Source organism: Filicampus tigris, chromosome 3 (assembly GCF_054856515.1).
Source record: "Filicampus tigris isolate MCC_2025a chromosome 3, RoL_Ftig_1.0, whole genome shotgun sequence".
In the NCBI taxonomy this organism is placed as follows: domain Eukaryota; kingdom Metazoa; phylum Chordata; class Actinopteri; order Syngnathiformes; family Syngnathidae; genus Filicampus; species Filicampus tigris.
Genome location: NC_141219.1, coordinates 17,826,602 through 17,842,402, shown reverse-complemented (window position 1 = coordinate 17,842,402; position 15,801 = coordinate 17,826,602). Strand labels below are relative to the sequence as shown.

At 44.0% G+C, this 15,801-nt stretch overlaps 1 protein-coding gene across 3 annotated transcripts in view; it reads right to left on the bottom strand.

Annotated features, from left to right (window-relative positions):
• The window catches only part of zfhx3b (zinc finger homeobox 3b), a 402,832-nt gene that overhangs the window by 94,977 nt on the left and 292,054 nt on the right, over positions 1-15,801 (bottom strand). For all 3 annotated transcript variants that reach the window (XM_086024981.1, XM_086024983.1, XM_086024982.1), the window contains 3 exons: positions 12,466-14,976; positions 10,792-11,371; positions 7,864-8,360 (listed from right to left, as the gene is read on the bottom strand). In XM_086024981.1, the coding sequence (XP_085881107.1) occupies positions 7,864-8,360; positions 10,792-11,371; positions 12,466-14,940 (3,552 nt within the window). In that variant the 5' untranslated portion in view covers positions 14,941-14,976. The remainder of the gene's footprint in view (positions 1-7,863; positions 8,361-10,791; positions 11,372-12,465; positions 14,977-15,801) is intronic.

The window sequence follows — 15,801 nt, the reverse complement described above, 5'->3', positions numbered from 1 at the left end:
CCTCCACCCAAGGTTCCCCAGTGCTACTTCTGACATCACTACCTAATAATTTAAACAAGGGATTCTATTCTCTATCTTTTTTCCATATTTTGTATTGAAGAATCAGAGACATGATGAGAAAACAAGATGCAAATGATATTTTCCAGAGGCCCCAATAAAAACCGCATGACACTCGGGGCTGCGTCGTTTAATTACTGAAGAATGAAATCTTTTCTTCTACATCTGGAAGAAATATCATCCACATAACACTGATAGATTTATAGCTCCCAATTTGAACCTTGACTCCAGCACATGGCAAATTAGGCAAAACACGGATGAACAACCAGCATCAACCCAACTCCAAGTCTTGATGGGTCACAGAGATTTTGTGCTCCCCACAAAAAATAATATATATATTTGAGGAGTTTGCATGCATCGGGGTGTATGTGATTTACAAATGATAAAAATCCAACAAGTGTTTTCTAATCCGAATGGAATTGATGTGCCTCAATCTGGAAAGACCCAGGAGGCAGACTTGTTGAAACAAAGAAAAAATAAAATGAGAAACACTAGCAGAATTCTCCGTCCTTTGGAGTCTTAGAAATCAGAAATAAAGGTTCCGTAGTAGTCAATTTCTGTCCCTCTTACAGTCCATGCTAATGTTCCCCACTGGGCTAATTATTGGACTCCAGATGAGTACCTACAAAGAATCAAAATATATACCCATATGTTCCCAAGATGGATAACTTTGAGTGTGCCACTGTGGTGACTAGCTCATGTACCCCTTAAAGGTACAATGCAGAGCTGGGCACTTGACCCTTTTTTGCCCGTCCGGCCGCGACCCTCCACCATTGACCTGGGTACCCTTCCGGCTGCGACCTCCCGGCCATATTCATAAACAATGTCGGCCCCCGCCCCGTTGCAACCCCCCCCCCCCAAAAAAAAACAATAAACAAAAAACGTGCATGATGCCCCCGCGGGAGAGGCTAACGGAAGAGGTTTATTTAAAGACAATTAGTTGGCTAACTTACTATTCAAACCCACTGTGGACATGCTTCAAACGCGCCACTTACTCACGTACTTACCCAGCTGCGTGTACTAACTTCCATTGCGAGCCCTGGGGTTGGTTTTGTCGTATTGTATAATTATTTGGGTCCAACAGACGACAAGTCTTAAAGCATTCAACAAGTTACTTATTTTCCACACTTCCCCTCCTTCACACTTCCCGGCCTTCAAAATAAAAGCATGCCAGCAAACCATTACACAACAGTTTTGCTACGGCGTATTTCCGGAAGTAGGAAAGTGCATGATGTGCCATACTTGAGTGCTGCACGTAGCTTGAATATACTCCCGGACACAAGTTGTTTTGAAAGAAGCCTAAAAAGTAGCCTTTCACCGAGTAGGCTGAGATGAAATTTGGCCGCCTCGCAAGCACGTCACACGCATGAGAGCCGATTAGTGGGTCGGACTAAAATCCACTCCCGGCCATGCTTAGTCCAGCCATTTTTTAAAATTTGTCACCCCCGAACCCTCCGCCCCAAAAATGGGCATCCGGCCGGGCCGGAGGGTCCGACCGGTCCGGCCCAGGGACGGACTGCCCAGCTCTGGTACAATGATATGCTTTTGTACGGAAACTATACTCAGCGTTGAATATAGCTGCTTCCACACAAACAGAGCAAAGATGTTGGATGGACAAATAGCTGTTATCCTCGGACTTTATCATTAAGTACATGCACCTAAGGCTGTTTAGGCTCTTGTAGTGGTGAGCTGAATGTACAAACCAGATGAATAAGGGGCAAACTTCTTTTGGGTGATACAGTACATTTACTTTGTACGTTGTGAAAAAGGCAAGGGCATTAAAACGAATCAACAGCAAGGTCCACATATCCATAATACTTTTGCATAATACTACAGCCCTACTCAGTAAAGTCCAAACAGAACATTGGTCCCAGTGTGGTGCTCCTGGTCCTTAAGAGAGGAGGTATCCTGTCTCCTCACCCTAACTTGCTTTCATGTAAAGCCCTACTGAACACAGACCTCAGAGTTGAGTAGTTTTGCAGCTCCAACCACGCGGAGGCCATTAATCTGGTGGCTAAGCCACTGATGTATTGATGGCACAGAGCCGGTAAGCCTGCCTGCTTCACTCTCTCCATCCCTTCAGTTTAGGGACTACATGGAGTCACAAGATTGTCCATTTGGCAGGACATACAGCTGCCCATTGACACTTTCCATCAGGTGTTGTGGCCATAGGTCACTAAATAGACCGACTATTATTGCTTATAGACCCATCCGGGCTTTGACGCAACTTCAAATGAGATTACGTGTAAACAAAAAATGTTGACTCAAAGCAACAGTGCAATAGCCTGCTAAAATATTAATAGTGTTTAGTCCTTATTGAACTGCACAGTCTCTTGGATTATAAAACATTCCAGAAGGTTTTAGCTGAAGAAGGGTCTCAAGAAACGTTAAGCACCAAATTAGACAAACAGGTTAACGGTCACAATTGGTTTAGTGGGCTAAAAGACTTGATCTGTATTTGGACTTGATTGACTTTTGACCTATTTAACAGCAGATAACAACAAGTGGGGTAATGCCAAACACGTGTGTAAAACAAAATGAATCAGGAAGAAGTCCCCAATAAGTGATGATTAACTGTAATTTATAAGAGGTGTGCGGGTACGTCTTCTTCTGTGTGCAATCAAAAGCTTATGCATGTAAAATGGGAGAATGGGCTGTCTCCCAGGATGTGCAGCAAGCGCTTTATTAGAGCGGTAGTACCAGTAAATCAGCGCTCAGCTCTTCCTGGAACTGCTGCAACCTTTCCCACTGAGCACTATTACTGAACAATCATAGGCAAGCCATGATAATTAGAGTATCTATCCTTCCCACCCTCCTGCCCCACCATCCCATCTCTCCATCTTCCTCCCACACCTCCTCTTCATAGATGTCTAGAGGCTGAGGCCAAGCTCCGGCTGGATGTCACTTTGCCAAGTAGCTTCTAGCGTTACCTGACATCCTTTTTTGTCCCATGTAAAATGATTAGTGTACATTTTATAAAATTCTAACCCTTGGGAAAGGATTCAAACTGGACAGCACAGAACAGCGGTGGCAACAACATTCGATAACCCAGATGACGGGTCAAATCTGGAAACTCATCAAATTCAGCCAGTCTATTTTCCCAGTCATATTTGGCCTTGTGTGATACGCAAAGTGTGGAACTACAACTTACTTGCGATAGTCCCACAAGCACAGACTATAGCTCACTGCAGAAATCAATCGTGGCAGTTCTAATCATGGCTGTAAAGAGATCATCCAACCTGCAAGCCAGTGAGCAGACTCATCAGTGAAACATGCTGATGCCATGCAGCTGCTAATCCCATCATTTTCTTTACAGTCTATTTTCTTCTTTGCTCTGTGGATTCTATAGATAGGTATTCCTCATGCCGCAATGTACACTAATACTTCTGGAACGCACTGAAGTGTAAAATAATTGTACGATCCCCATCCGAGACAGATGTTTTGCGTTTGTTCACTGGCCAGCCCCCGAGCTCCACTTTACACTGTACGTTGGAATATACAAAGAGCAGATCATATGTTTCAAAATTCTGCATGTATGAGACAGGCAGTGGAATTTAAACTGCAGTGAGGCACTTGAAAAGTTTGCATATGCTCAACAATGCAGGACGAGCCTTGGAGACAGGGGTGTCAAGACTTTCAAGAAAGATCCCCCTTTTGATAGTGACGGCACTCTCTGCCTCTCAGTCCACGGCCAAGCGGCATCTGGAGTGGATTTTGTGCGAGCAGACACTGAGGAACATGATTACATTCAGCTAACTGCGCTCTAAACTGATTATGCAAGTGCCAAGCTAATGGACTACATTTGCAAGAAGAAAAATAACATTCAATCAATCTCAATTACCGCCGATTGCACCGGCCCGCGAGACAAGGAAGGTTGCCAGCTACCCCCCCCCCCCCCCCCCCCCCCCACACACACACACACACACCACACCACACCACCCAAGTTCCTCCCCATTTTCCCGAACCCTTGACTGGAAGCTGGGGCCTGGTTTGGCCCCACCCATTCTGTCTGGCCGGAGCAGTCAGAGCCTAAGAGCTGGATTAGTTCCACTCATCTCACCTCCAAACTAACACATAGTTTGCCCTGAGGCTGGCTGCTAGTATCAGAGCTATCATATTCGCATGTACAAGTGGAAAATGAGAATAGAGGGCTAGGGGACATGCATATTCGGAAAACACTGTACACAAAGTAACAACAGCAACTTTATTTAGAGAGGGGTCTTTTTGAGGGCATGCGGATGACTATCATCATCAGACCTACATAAAACTCTTTGGTCCACATGGCAAATATGAAATTCAGGCTCACAGCGCAACAGCATGTTGGCAGAGCCTGTATTACTTAGAATGGAATCTGTCATCAGGAGCACAGTAGACTGCAGAAGAAGTCATCACCCCCCCGATGTGCGGTGCTCTGTGCGGTTAGGGTGACTTGCTGGATGTTTCTGTGGTCTTTTGGAACATTCCAATACATGAGGTGGTGGGGTTGATATTTTTAGAAAGCCCTAATATGGGCCACATACCACAGACTCTCAAATTATCCCATGCAGCTTAGCTCTAGGTTTCAACCTCCCTTTTTAATTCCAGTAATTACAGGCTCCAATTTATATAGAACTGTGCACACAAAGGGCCTGTTTAATGCAAACCAGTTTGATTCTGGCAACGTATCCCAAGAGTCACCCACATCTTACGCTCTGTTTATGCTGATCTGATATATTTTCACAATTTAGCTATTTGTATCAGATTTATTTGGGGAGGAATACATGTGTGGGGATTTTCCTTTTTGTCCCTGCATAAAATGCCAAGTTGGGGGTTACAGGCGTGGGCTAATATGGGTTTGTGTCTGCCAGTATCTCGACCAGGACAGTAAATTCACCAGTGCTAAGACTGTGACACCAAGTGCAGAGTCAGTGCTGCCAAGAGGCCTTACAACCATGTACTTGTTGTCCGCTAATCACATTTGTGAGTCATAAAATGCCAAGTCATAAAATCAGACTTGTCAACAAGTATGCATCGTTGTTTTTGCATTCTTGAGTTTGGTTGAGGCGAGCTTATGAGAGCCTCTCTGGGTGAGAATGCAGGTAAGTTCTGGACAGTTTTGCTCTGAAGATTCACTGGTTTTACGAAACATGGAGCCAACGTAAGAGGCTTAAGTCGTAAAAATGATAATTTCTAGATGTGTTGTACATATTTAATCCCCCCACAGCCCGAGCAGCGGTATGACATATGTCTTCTCTTAAAAACTTGAGCGGAAAAAGAGACAGAAGAAAATCTGGTTCTCTTTTTCTCTTGGGCTTGCTGCAAAGAGGAAATCACACATATAATGTAATATAAAGTCCACAGCATATCCTCTGAGGCAATAACAATCCATCCCGCCCAAAAGGTGTGAGGAGGAGAGAGAGGTTGCCAGAATCTAATCTGGTTTAATGCAAGACTGTCATTAGAATGTGGGCCAGGGTAAATCTGGCAGAAAGGTCCACATGGATGTTATATTGTCTATGGACTCTGAAGACAATCCTTGCTCATTGCTCCACGCATTTTTAAGGCGTGTGTGAGGCTGGGGATTTTCCTGTTTTTATATGCCAAAGTATCCTCCTCCTCATCCCCTGGACCTCTTTGATGACATTAGTTGAAGCCTGTCTCTCACCTTCCCCTTTAACCAAGCCATGAACATTGATTTCTCTCTCGTGTTGTTTCAGTATAAAGGCCTCAGAGACAGGAGCGCTGCATACTATGCCAGTGGTTGCAATAAAGTATTCATAAACCAAAATTATTTTATGGACAGTCTTTTTGAGGGCCTTTGCAGACCACTTTAAATTGAGCTTTTAATGTGATTGGACAGCACATTTGCTCACATGCCTTTTAATCTGTGCGTGTTAACATCTAATATAAAATAAACCTATATAAAAATGTGCACTAATGAAAACGTATTTTCTGAAAAAGAACCACTTTAGGCAAGGGAGTGGACATTAAACAAAGTTAACATTTTCAAGGAGAAGATGTGTGTGTATATATATGTATATATGTATATATATATATATATATATATATATATATATATATATATATATATATATATATATATATATATATGTATATATATATATATATATATATATATATACACACACACACACATATATATATATATATATATATATACACATGTGTGTGTATATTGCAGTGTATGTTATGACTTACAGAGAGGATGTGTTATCTGTGCTTGTCTGTGATTTGTTGTGTGTGTTTATTCTACGCGTGTGTATGTGCCAGTTTGGGTTAAGTGTGGAGTGGTCAAACCGCAGACTCACAGGATAGGTACCTAAGTGGAATCAGGGCTGTTAGATTTATGGCCATTTGTTCGGAGAGTGTTCATCCATTGGCTATTATGGAATGATTAGAGGAGAAGGTGAAGCTCCAAGTCCAGCAAAAATCAATACGGCTGTCGAGAACGATTCAGCCTCTCCTGCTCCGGGGAGTATTAGCACCAAACCTCTGTCTACTCGCACTTCTTCATTCGTCTCCAAGTGATCCACCCCACATCTAAGACCAGCTTTATCTGCTGTGTTCCTCTTGTGAAAGCAACGTGGCCTTCATTTTATGGAGCAAGCAGCAAGGTTATCCAGCAAATGACCCAAAATGCCTCAACAGCATAGACTAACTCTCTGGGTTCGTACATACCAATTTCCTGTAAGAGTATCATTTTGTCTTTACAGTGTATTGTGGAACCTTTAAAGCCAAATGTACCTATTTGATTTAAAGAAATGTTCTTTAAAGATTTTGGGATGATATGTCAGCAATTACTTAACACAACACAAACACCAAACAAGAAAGAACGACTAAACCAAGTTATGGACTGATTCCAGCATTTAGAATATTAAACTGTTGTCCAATTTAAGTAGATGATTTTATTGTTAGCATGTTTTACTTTTAACAGTGAATGTGAAATTTGATGACTGAATGAAGGAATTTTGATCCTGACACAGATTGAGTTTTTTTTTTTTTTCTGTGGGTAGATATAGCGGTTGACCAGCATGCCCACAATTTAGGTTCCAGAGTGTGAAGATTTTGAACAGCATTTCTTGCTCATACTGACATCGCATAACATTCCCATATTAGAAAGCTCATTGAAACACGCATGAGAACATCATTTTGAGAGCATCATCGTACAACCAGTTGAGTATTGTGTCTCAAAGTCAACTCAGTTATGAGCTTCAGAATTCTCTGAATTCTCTGATATACTCAGATATTCCATCTTTGCAACTAACATCCGATGGCTCACCAAACATTGAGTGACGAAGAAGAACGTGCTTGAAATGGAGAATCACAGAAAAAATAGAGTCAGCGACTCATCGGGCAATTGACCCTCGTTGGACACCAACAAAGTAAAATGAATTTAAGAATTTTTGGCAAACACAATATACTGTATTCCATTTTATAGGTGCAGCTTGGCAATGCCAGCGGCTGACTGAAGCGTACCTTTAACTGGAAGCAAACTGGAAACTTTGCCTGTGAAAGCTCAGGTGACACCATTTTTGACTGGCCGTTACGCCTGCAACGGTTCAACACAGTTTACTGGAAATTCGGATTTTGAATCGTGCAAAACCAGTTGCAGACGTTAGCCAGTCAAGTAAAACCAGTTGCCAAACGCCGCAGACTGCACGACAGGTCAGTGGGTTTCGGCCATGTCAATCTGCTTGCGGCAGGCAGAAATGTACTCTCCATTAGGCACAATAAATTGGGTGAGTGTACAATCTGGTGACGAACTGCTTCGTGTAAACTGAGTGTAACAATTAGCGGACCACTGACCTTGTAAAGTTTGAGGCTAGCCTCATGGCGGGAATTGACCGTGTGCATCCTCAACTTCTCCAAACTGTTTGTGTAGTAGTCGCAAGCGTTGCACTTCAGGTGCACCGGATTGCCAATGGCCACACATTTCAGTCGCCATTCGTTGCCTTTGCCTCCCTCCTTGATGTGGGCCACAAGCTGGTACTTTTGAACGTGCTTGTCCGTCTTGCAGTGCAGCTGGAAATTGGCCTTGAGCTGAGTGGTGTAGTGGCACAGTTTGCACTGGTGAGAGTCGCCCACCACGGCGCGCCACTCCTCCTCGGGCAGGCTGCGCTCGGCCCCCATATGGATGCCGAGCACATCCAGGTTGTCAGTGGTGAAGCGGTTGCAAACAGCGCACTGGAAGAGTTTGAGCGAGGGGTCGCTAGTTTGCGACAGACTTTCTCCCAGGGTCATCAGCTCCTCTGACACCAACTGGCCGCTGCCCAGGCGCATATCCATCGGGATCTCACCACCTACTTGGATGTGGAGAAACACACACAGATGAGGAGAAAATATGACAAGTGGGCAATGGAGACGGTTTGATGATTCATCATAAAACGCAACACAATTCAAGATGAAGAACTGAATTGTAATTCAGCTCACAGATCAAGTTATATCTCAATAACACCGCCATGTGTTTCGAGCGTCATTAAAGGTTGATTCAGGCAGAAGCCGAGTCGCTGTGTCAATCATATTGAGGATAACACCACAGGTAAAGTAAAGCAGTACTACTTTGTTTGATTAATAATGAAAATTGACTTGTTTCCTGGAATGTAGTGCATGGAAAAAGAAGAGACTCAAAGCCAGATTGCCCAAAGCTGCAGTCAATTATCGTCCACATTGACTTGTTTGGCTTGACATATACTGTACATGCTAATGGCTTGTCTGTCAGTATAGTCCATAGAAATAGTATGTAGCGAGTTCCCAGTTTTTATAAACTAGCTACTTTTGTCCTCTGATTATAGACTGCAAAGAGGAAAAAAACTTGACTACATCATTTGGTATCAATCATAAAACTGAATGAATGAATAAAACAACGATAGAGAGCATTTTTGCTTTTTCTTGCTGAAATATAAAATCTGCCAAAATGGACTATGTCGATTTGACCTAGCCCAGCCTACAGATAATATATGTTATGAACTGGTTTGGTTGTCACTCACCTGTCATAATCACACCATTAACTGAGCGTTTGTTCTTTATGTAAGCATTCATATTTTGGGTTGTACAGTGGAATAATACAGTAAATGTTTCTGTGTCCACGCACCCTTTCCAAGAAACAATTTATGAAGCTCATCTCATAAATTACCCTACGCCTTTTTGAACAGTAAAATGCACATTGACATGAATGCATACTGGTAGTGTTACAAATAAAACATGTGGGTGAGTAAAACAAAGCACCTTTTATGTTATGTCTTGATGTTTATGTTTATATATGTACACAGGCCTTATTTTATGAATACATCCAGCAAAATACTTATTATGTAAGATACTTATTTGTTGTGAAATTAAACACACTTCATCCAAAATTCATGCAGTTTTAGGAAAGAACATAAACAATTAAGCAATCTAAGGCACCCATGAGAATAAACCAAAGTCAAAAAGGTATCCGATTGAGCTCGCCACTCAACCCCCCCCGCCCCCCTCCCTTTTGTGTTGTTTGTTTAAAGCTGTGTTTCCCAAATCAATGCTCTGGTAAGCAGATGTGTAATTGTTTTCCAAAAAAACTGTCAGCCCTTCCTCATTTCAGCTCTCTCACGCACCATCATGTTTCCTCCTTGTACGACATCATTTATGTGCCGGGAATAAGGACTATCAGGCAGGGAGAGTATGAAGTTACACCTCCCTACAAGCACGTATTTTTTATAGTATAGAATCATATGATTATTTTTGTGCATTATGAATTGGAGGGGATCAAGACATCCTCTATTGTGTGACCGAGGATGACACAACTGACATTTATGAACCTAGTGTGTGTCATCATTGCCTCCCTAGTAACACGCTTATTAGAACTCACCTCACAGGAAAATGAACCAGATGGCAAAGAGGGAAAAACATTAGTCACAGCAATCAATTCCTGTTTGTTTCTTTGAACTGGCAACAGTTAGAGACAAGTCTGCACAAACTGTGGGGTTGTAACAGGCACGGCAAACATGTTGCTGTGGTGCTTAAACGCCTATGCTGAGACTTCTAACCTCTCTTCTTTGGCCAGGATCAAATACACACATAACTACACTTAAAAAGATGTAAAAAAAAAAAAAAAAAAAAAAAAAAGAAGAAATAAATAAAATAAAAAATAGTAACGTCAACGGCGAGTTTCAGTAGCATTTTGGGACTGATGATATAAAACGGCTGACACTAGCTGACTTTGGGGGAAATGTCACGGAGAGGAAATTTTGCCCCCCTAATTAACATTTTGCTCGCAGGAAAACTGGGTACCACAAAGTAAACTGCTGTCACAACTGCATCAATAGAGTGTCACCTAAAAGTGAAAATGAAAACTAAGCCATGACTTTCGTCTCAATACTTTGTCTTTCTATTTTATTTATTTAGTTATTTTAGAAATAAATACAAATGCACAAGTCATTTGCCACTGAGACCCAGCAGATTTGGGAAATGTAATTACAAGTTTGAGATGACTAAGTTAAAGCAGCAGAAAATGAAAAATAAAACATTTCTGCATGATAGTTTTAAGGCATCAAAGTGTGAATGCAGAGGTACAATCATGTAAACATACAGTTTGAGCTATGGTATATTTCAGTGTAAAATGACAATTTGGTGTGTGCACACACTTTCAAATAGAACGGAAAATGCCATTTGATCTTTATAGAGGTAAAACTAGATACTAATTACATAATAACTGGAGTGATTCTGCAGGGCAAGAGACGTTTAATTAGAGAACAAACTCACCCAGTGCAGGGGTCAAGGCAGCCATGCTGGGATCTAAAGGAAAGCCCCCCATCAGGAACTGGGCCTCAGGTCCTGTTGGGTCTATCTTGAGGCCTGGTGGTAGGCTCATGTTCTGTGTCAGGTAATACTGGTAGAGCTCAGCCTCAGAGGGCGAGGGCATAGCTCCCAGCGCGAGTCGGCCATGTTGCATCTGAGTCACGTTCTGCTGGAGGAGCATCATGTTGTGCATGTGCTTCTCGCTGGTCATGTGGATACGGAGGTTCCGCGCCACGTTGGTTTCGTAGTCGCACACCTCACAGCGCCAAGTAGGTTTGCTCTTTGGCTTGGTCGGTGAGGGGGCCCCGCACTGACCACTGACATGGGCGGAGGACTGTGTCGGGTGGTGGTGGGCAGGGTGGTGGCTACTGGCTTGGGTCACAGAGGGCACGGCCACCACGCCTCCCGGGCCGTGTCCGAACACCTGCTCCTGTGCGGATCCAATAGTGCCTCCATTCTGCAGTGTCTGCATGTTGTTTAGGTGTTTATCTGACTGCATGTGGATGCTTAGGTTCCCCTTAGTGGTCGTGGAGTAGTTACACACCTGGAAAACATTAGCAAAGCAATCACATAAGACTCAACACAAGCAACCACAGTGGTGCCTTGAGATACGGGTTGAATTTGTTACGAGACCATGAACTTAACTCGAAACACTTGTATCTCAAATGTTACTTCTCTATTGAAATGCATGAAAATGCCATTAATGCATTCTAGTCTCCCTTAAAAACAAAAAAAAGTTGGTGTAATGTGCAATTTACTGAGTAAAAATAACAATCAATAATATACTTTATAAAAACATATAGTAGTGATAGAACCTAAAGAATTAAACATTTTTGTCACATTGCATTTAGTGAATGCTACTCGTTCTGGTGTGACCGCCTTGGCCAGCTGGCGGAAGTATATGACAGAGAGCCGGATTTATCGTTCATTTAGGCGTTCTTATGATTCCCACTTGAAATATGTGCTGCACATGCTGCAATATGATTGCAAGCAGTCCTGCCTGGATGCAGCAGCCAATTATACTGCAGCCAGGCATGTCCTGCCTAGAACTCAAGTGGGATTCCTAACACCTCAACTCCTGTCTCAGGTCATCAGTACAGCACTAATATTAGTTGTTCTTCAAAAGATAAAGGATATACTGAATGTGAGTACTGTTATATTGTCAGTGTACATGTGGCTGCACCAATTGTTTTCAATGTGCTGCGTACTAAAGGAACGCTAAACTGATGGTAATTAGTGTTAGCAATGAGCTATCATTCTGAAAGGCTATCGTTAGAATGTGTAGTTTTATGTTTAGTTTGACAGTAAATATGGTTAGAATGTGTAGTTTTATGTTTAGTTTGACAGTAAATTTCAACTCGGAGTGGCGCAATACAGCTTGAAGCCTCTTCTTGATTAAATGTTCATGCCAAGCTGCTGCTTTTTTTTTAAGTGAGTTGAGCTGACCACCACCATAGAGCCGTCATGTTTCAAATGTTTTTTTGCAAGTCAAAGCAACAAAATTATCTGAATGACGATCGGTACCTTGAAAAACTTGCGCGATGAAATTTTAACTACATCGGAGGGCAAAACAAAAAGGCTAAAACACCGTGTAAAACATACTTACAATGTTCTTAAAAAGTTCAATATGTTACATACCTCACATCGGAAAGGTTTGTATCCACATGTATAGCTTTCTCCACGCGCCAGACGAGGATGACTTTGACCGCTGCTGCAGTACACACAGGAGCCTCCAGAATCCGGGTGCTTTTCTTTCATGTGAGCCTCCAAAGTCTGTTGATATTTGTAATGCCAGTTGCATTTGGGACACTTGAGTGTCTTGCATGAGTTACGCGAATGCATCATGGTCATATGACCACCCAGAGAGCGCGAGGAACCTAGAACAGTGTCACATTTGGGGCATTCCACTCCGCTTCCTACACTGCCACCAGGCCCGTGGTTCTGTGAGCAGTCATTCACCCCTGTTAGGTCACAGGAACCGCCGGGTTGGGGGTGAATGTGGCCATGAGATGATGAATGTAGGTGATGATGATGGTGGTGCATGTGGTGTTGCTGTAGAAGGGATCCATTCTCCTCCTCTTCCTCAGCCGGGCAATCATTTGGTTCTGGAGCTGTGGCACTATCTCGATTGGCACTTTCATCAGCAGCAGCGTTGGAGGACAGAGGTGAGGAAGAAGTGCCAGCAGTGTCCTCCTCACTCTTTCTGACATTGGCTGCTGCCATTGCCATGGGAATGCTAGTTCCCTGGCAGTTAAAGCTCAGAGGGATCTCTGAAGTTCTCCCCCCACCTTCTGTAGCTGAAACCTCCTCCTTGACAGAGGAAGAAGTGGAAGCAGGGGATTTGCTGTGTAGCGTGTAACTGAGCGCAGGGGTGCAGGCAGAAGGCTGGAGAGTGCTACTAGGCATTAATAAAGGAGATTTGGAAATGCTTTGGTTTGAGATAGCTGGTTCCCCTGCATCACCTCCACCACTGCTACTATTAACACCGCTGGTCACTCCTGTGCCTTCTGCCTCCACCTCATCTTCTACCCCTAATAACGGTTCCCCTTCCTCTTCTTCCGAACCCGCCACCTGGCTAGATAGGTGTGTCGTACTGCCAAGGCCCTCACTGGCCCCGTCGTTTCCCTTGTAAGCCAACTCTTTCCCACTAGGCTCCTCTGTTCTCCCCCCATGTAAAGACAGGGCATTGGAGTCTTTGGCAGAGCCTGGGCTTGAGGGAAGAGTGGATGCTTTGGGAGTGCCCAGCCTTCCAAGAGACAAAACCGAGCTTAGCGGGGTCTGCTGTTGCTGCAGGCTAGAGTCAGAGTCTTTGTTCAGGAGGGTCTCGCTGGCTCCACTGCTGCTTCCAGGCTCCAAATGGACACCACTGAATGTGCCATAAAAGCTCTGGCCAGAGTTCATAGAAAGCAGGGGAGGTGGCACGGGAGTGCTCTTATTTTTTGGTTCCAGGAAGCTGATGAGGGGCTCTTTGTCTTTCCCAATCCCCTGGATGATAGCAGATGCGTGGTTGTCTCCTAATAGACGGCGTTCATCCTCACACAGCGTCATGCGGTGGTCATGGACAGCATGGGTGGCAAAGGACCGCGCATAACCAAAGGACAGCTTGCAGAGAAAACACATGAGAATTGGCTTACCCTTGCCATACAGGGCCAAACCATCAAATTTGGAGAAATCCACATTGTTAGGAACATCTTTGGATACACAGGACTTCTTGGCAGACCCATCACTGTTCAGGTAATCCTTGTTACTTTTGTGCCGCACATCAAAGACACGAAAACTGTGCAGGACAGGACTGAGGCCTGCCATGGATGAGGTATTGGAGAAACCTTGGTCTGAATTGCCAAACCACTTCCCGAAGGACGAGGCTATGTGGAACGTGTTGATGATCTGAGGGTAGACCGAGGATGACGTCCCAGCAGGCTCCCCCGGTTTCCCCCCACTAGTGAGAGAGTTTGTGGGAAGCAGGCCGGGAACCACGCTCCCACCGCTTTGGATGAGCTGACTGAGGCTCTCGACGATGTAGGCCGAGCCATCTGGTTGGTAGACGATCTCCCCAGCCAGGTTCTCCACATCGCTACTCTCCTCTTCCTCTTCCTCCTCTCCTTCCTCACTTGCACTCTCAGGCCCACCTTGTCGTTGTGTGGGCTGATGACGAAGAAGAGTGGGCATGCCCCCTCCGCCTTGAGCCATCACTACCCCGGGAAAGGGCTGGAGACTAGGGAAACAGCTGTCAATTTCCATTTCGTCCAAGTCCTCCGATTCTCCCTCTTCTCCACAGCTCAGTCTGTCCCGCTCCTCTCCCTCACGGCCCTCTCTCTTGGAATGCAGCTGACCGGTGGCAGGGCTATCCCGGTGAGCCTGGCTTGACGTTTGTTTTGGCTGGGACTGCAGGGACTGAAGTTCTCTCACCTCGTCATGAAGAGCACAAGGGTTTTGGGATTGTGAAGGATACGGAGCAGAAAAAGACAGCGGCTCCAGGGAAGGGGCCTGATTGGCGCAAGGAAGCTGCAAGCTAGGATGATCGTTCCAGGGCTGCGGAGGTTGCTGCTGCTGCTGGGAGGAGCTGAGCCCATCGTCTGTCCCAGAAAACACGGGAGACTCACAGCTGTCCATGCTGATGCCTACATGAGGCGTTCATCGCATCCAGGCCTGAGGACGCACAAAAAAACAGAGATTAGAGTTGATTGTCTCCCTTCTGGCTAGATGCAAAGGAGCAAGAGTGAGTGAAAAACATATCATGTTCAAAACAAGAATCCATCTACACTCTAGCGAGAAAAGGTTTAAAAAGGGACAGCGCTGTAAGTATGAAGAAGAAAATAAAACGCATCCTAGCAAAAGACTGAGACTAAGAAAAAAATGTCTATGTGTTCATTATGCAAAATTAGGCACTGAAACAGTAGAATGATTCATCTTCTTGCCATATCAGGAAGGTACCATCTTTTATCTTCACATCCTAAACAACATTCTTAATCTTATATGCTGCAAAACCCTACATCTATTTTTAATTAACTTGCAGTCAGAACAGGAGAAACAGCACAGTGGAATGGATCAAATAGATGTGAGATAATTAGACATAGAGACGCAATCCCATCAGTACTTTGAACATTTACATAACCTGCAGAAAAAGTGAAAACCGTGGCTAAAATTAAAATTCTTAACCGTATCACCATTTACACTTCAAAATGGAGACACGTATTAACGATAGCAATCAAAAGCATTTTCTACCAGCCAAAACGTCAGACTCGAGTGCGGCTGTGTTATGATCTTGCCTCCACAGTTCAGCCTCCTGACTAAACAATAAAACCATCCTCCACCCTTGAAAAAATAAATGGTAGCAGAGCTTTTGGGATCTGGCTATGCCCTGAGCACCAGAGAGGCCCGGCACGGGCTTCAACATAGAGCACAGAATAGATAAAATGATAACTCTAGATACTGCTGAGCTAATACTTTTTATTAAAGGATGCAGCCAGCATT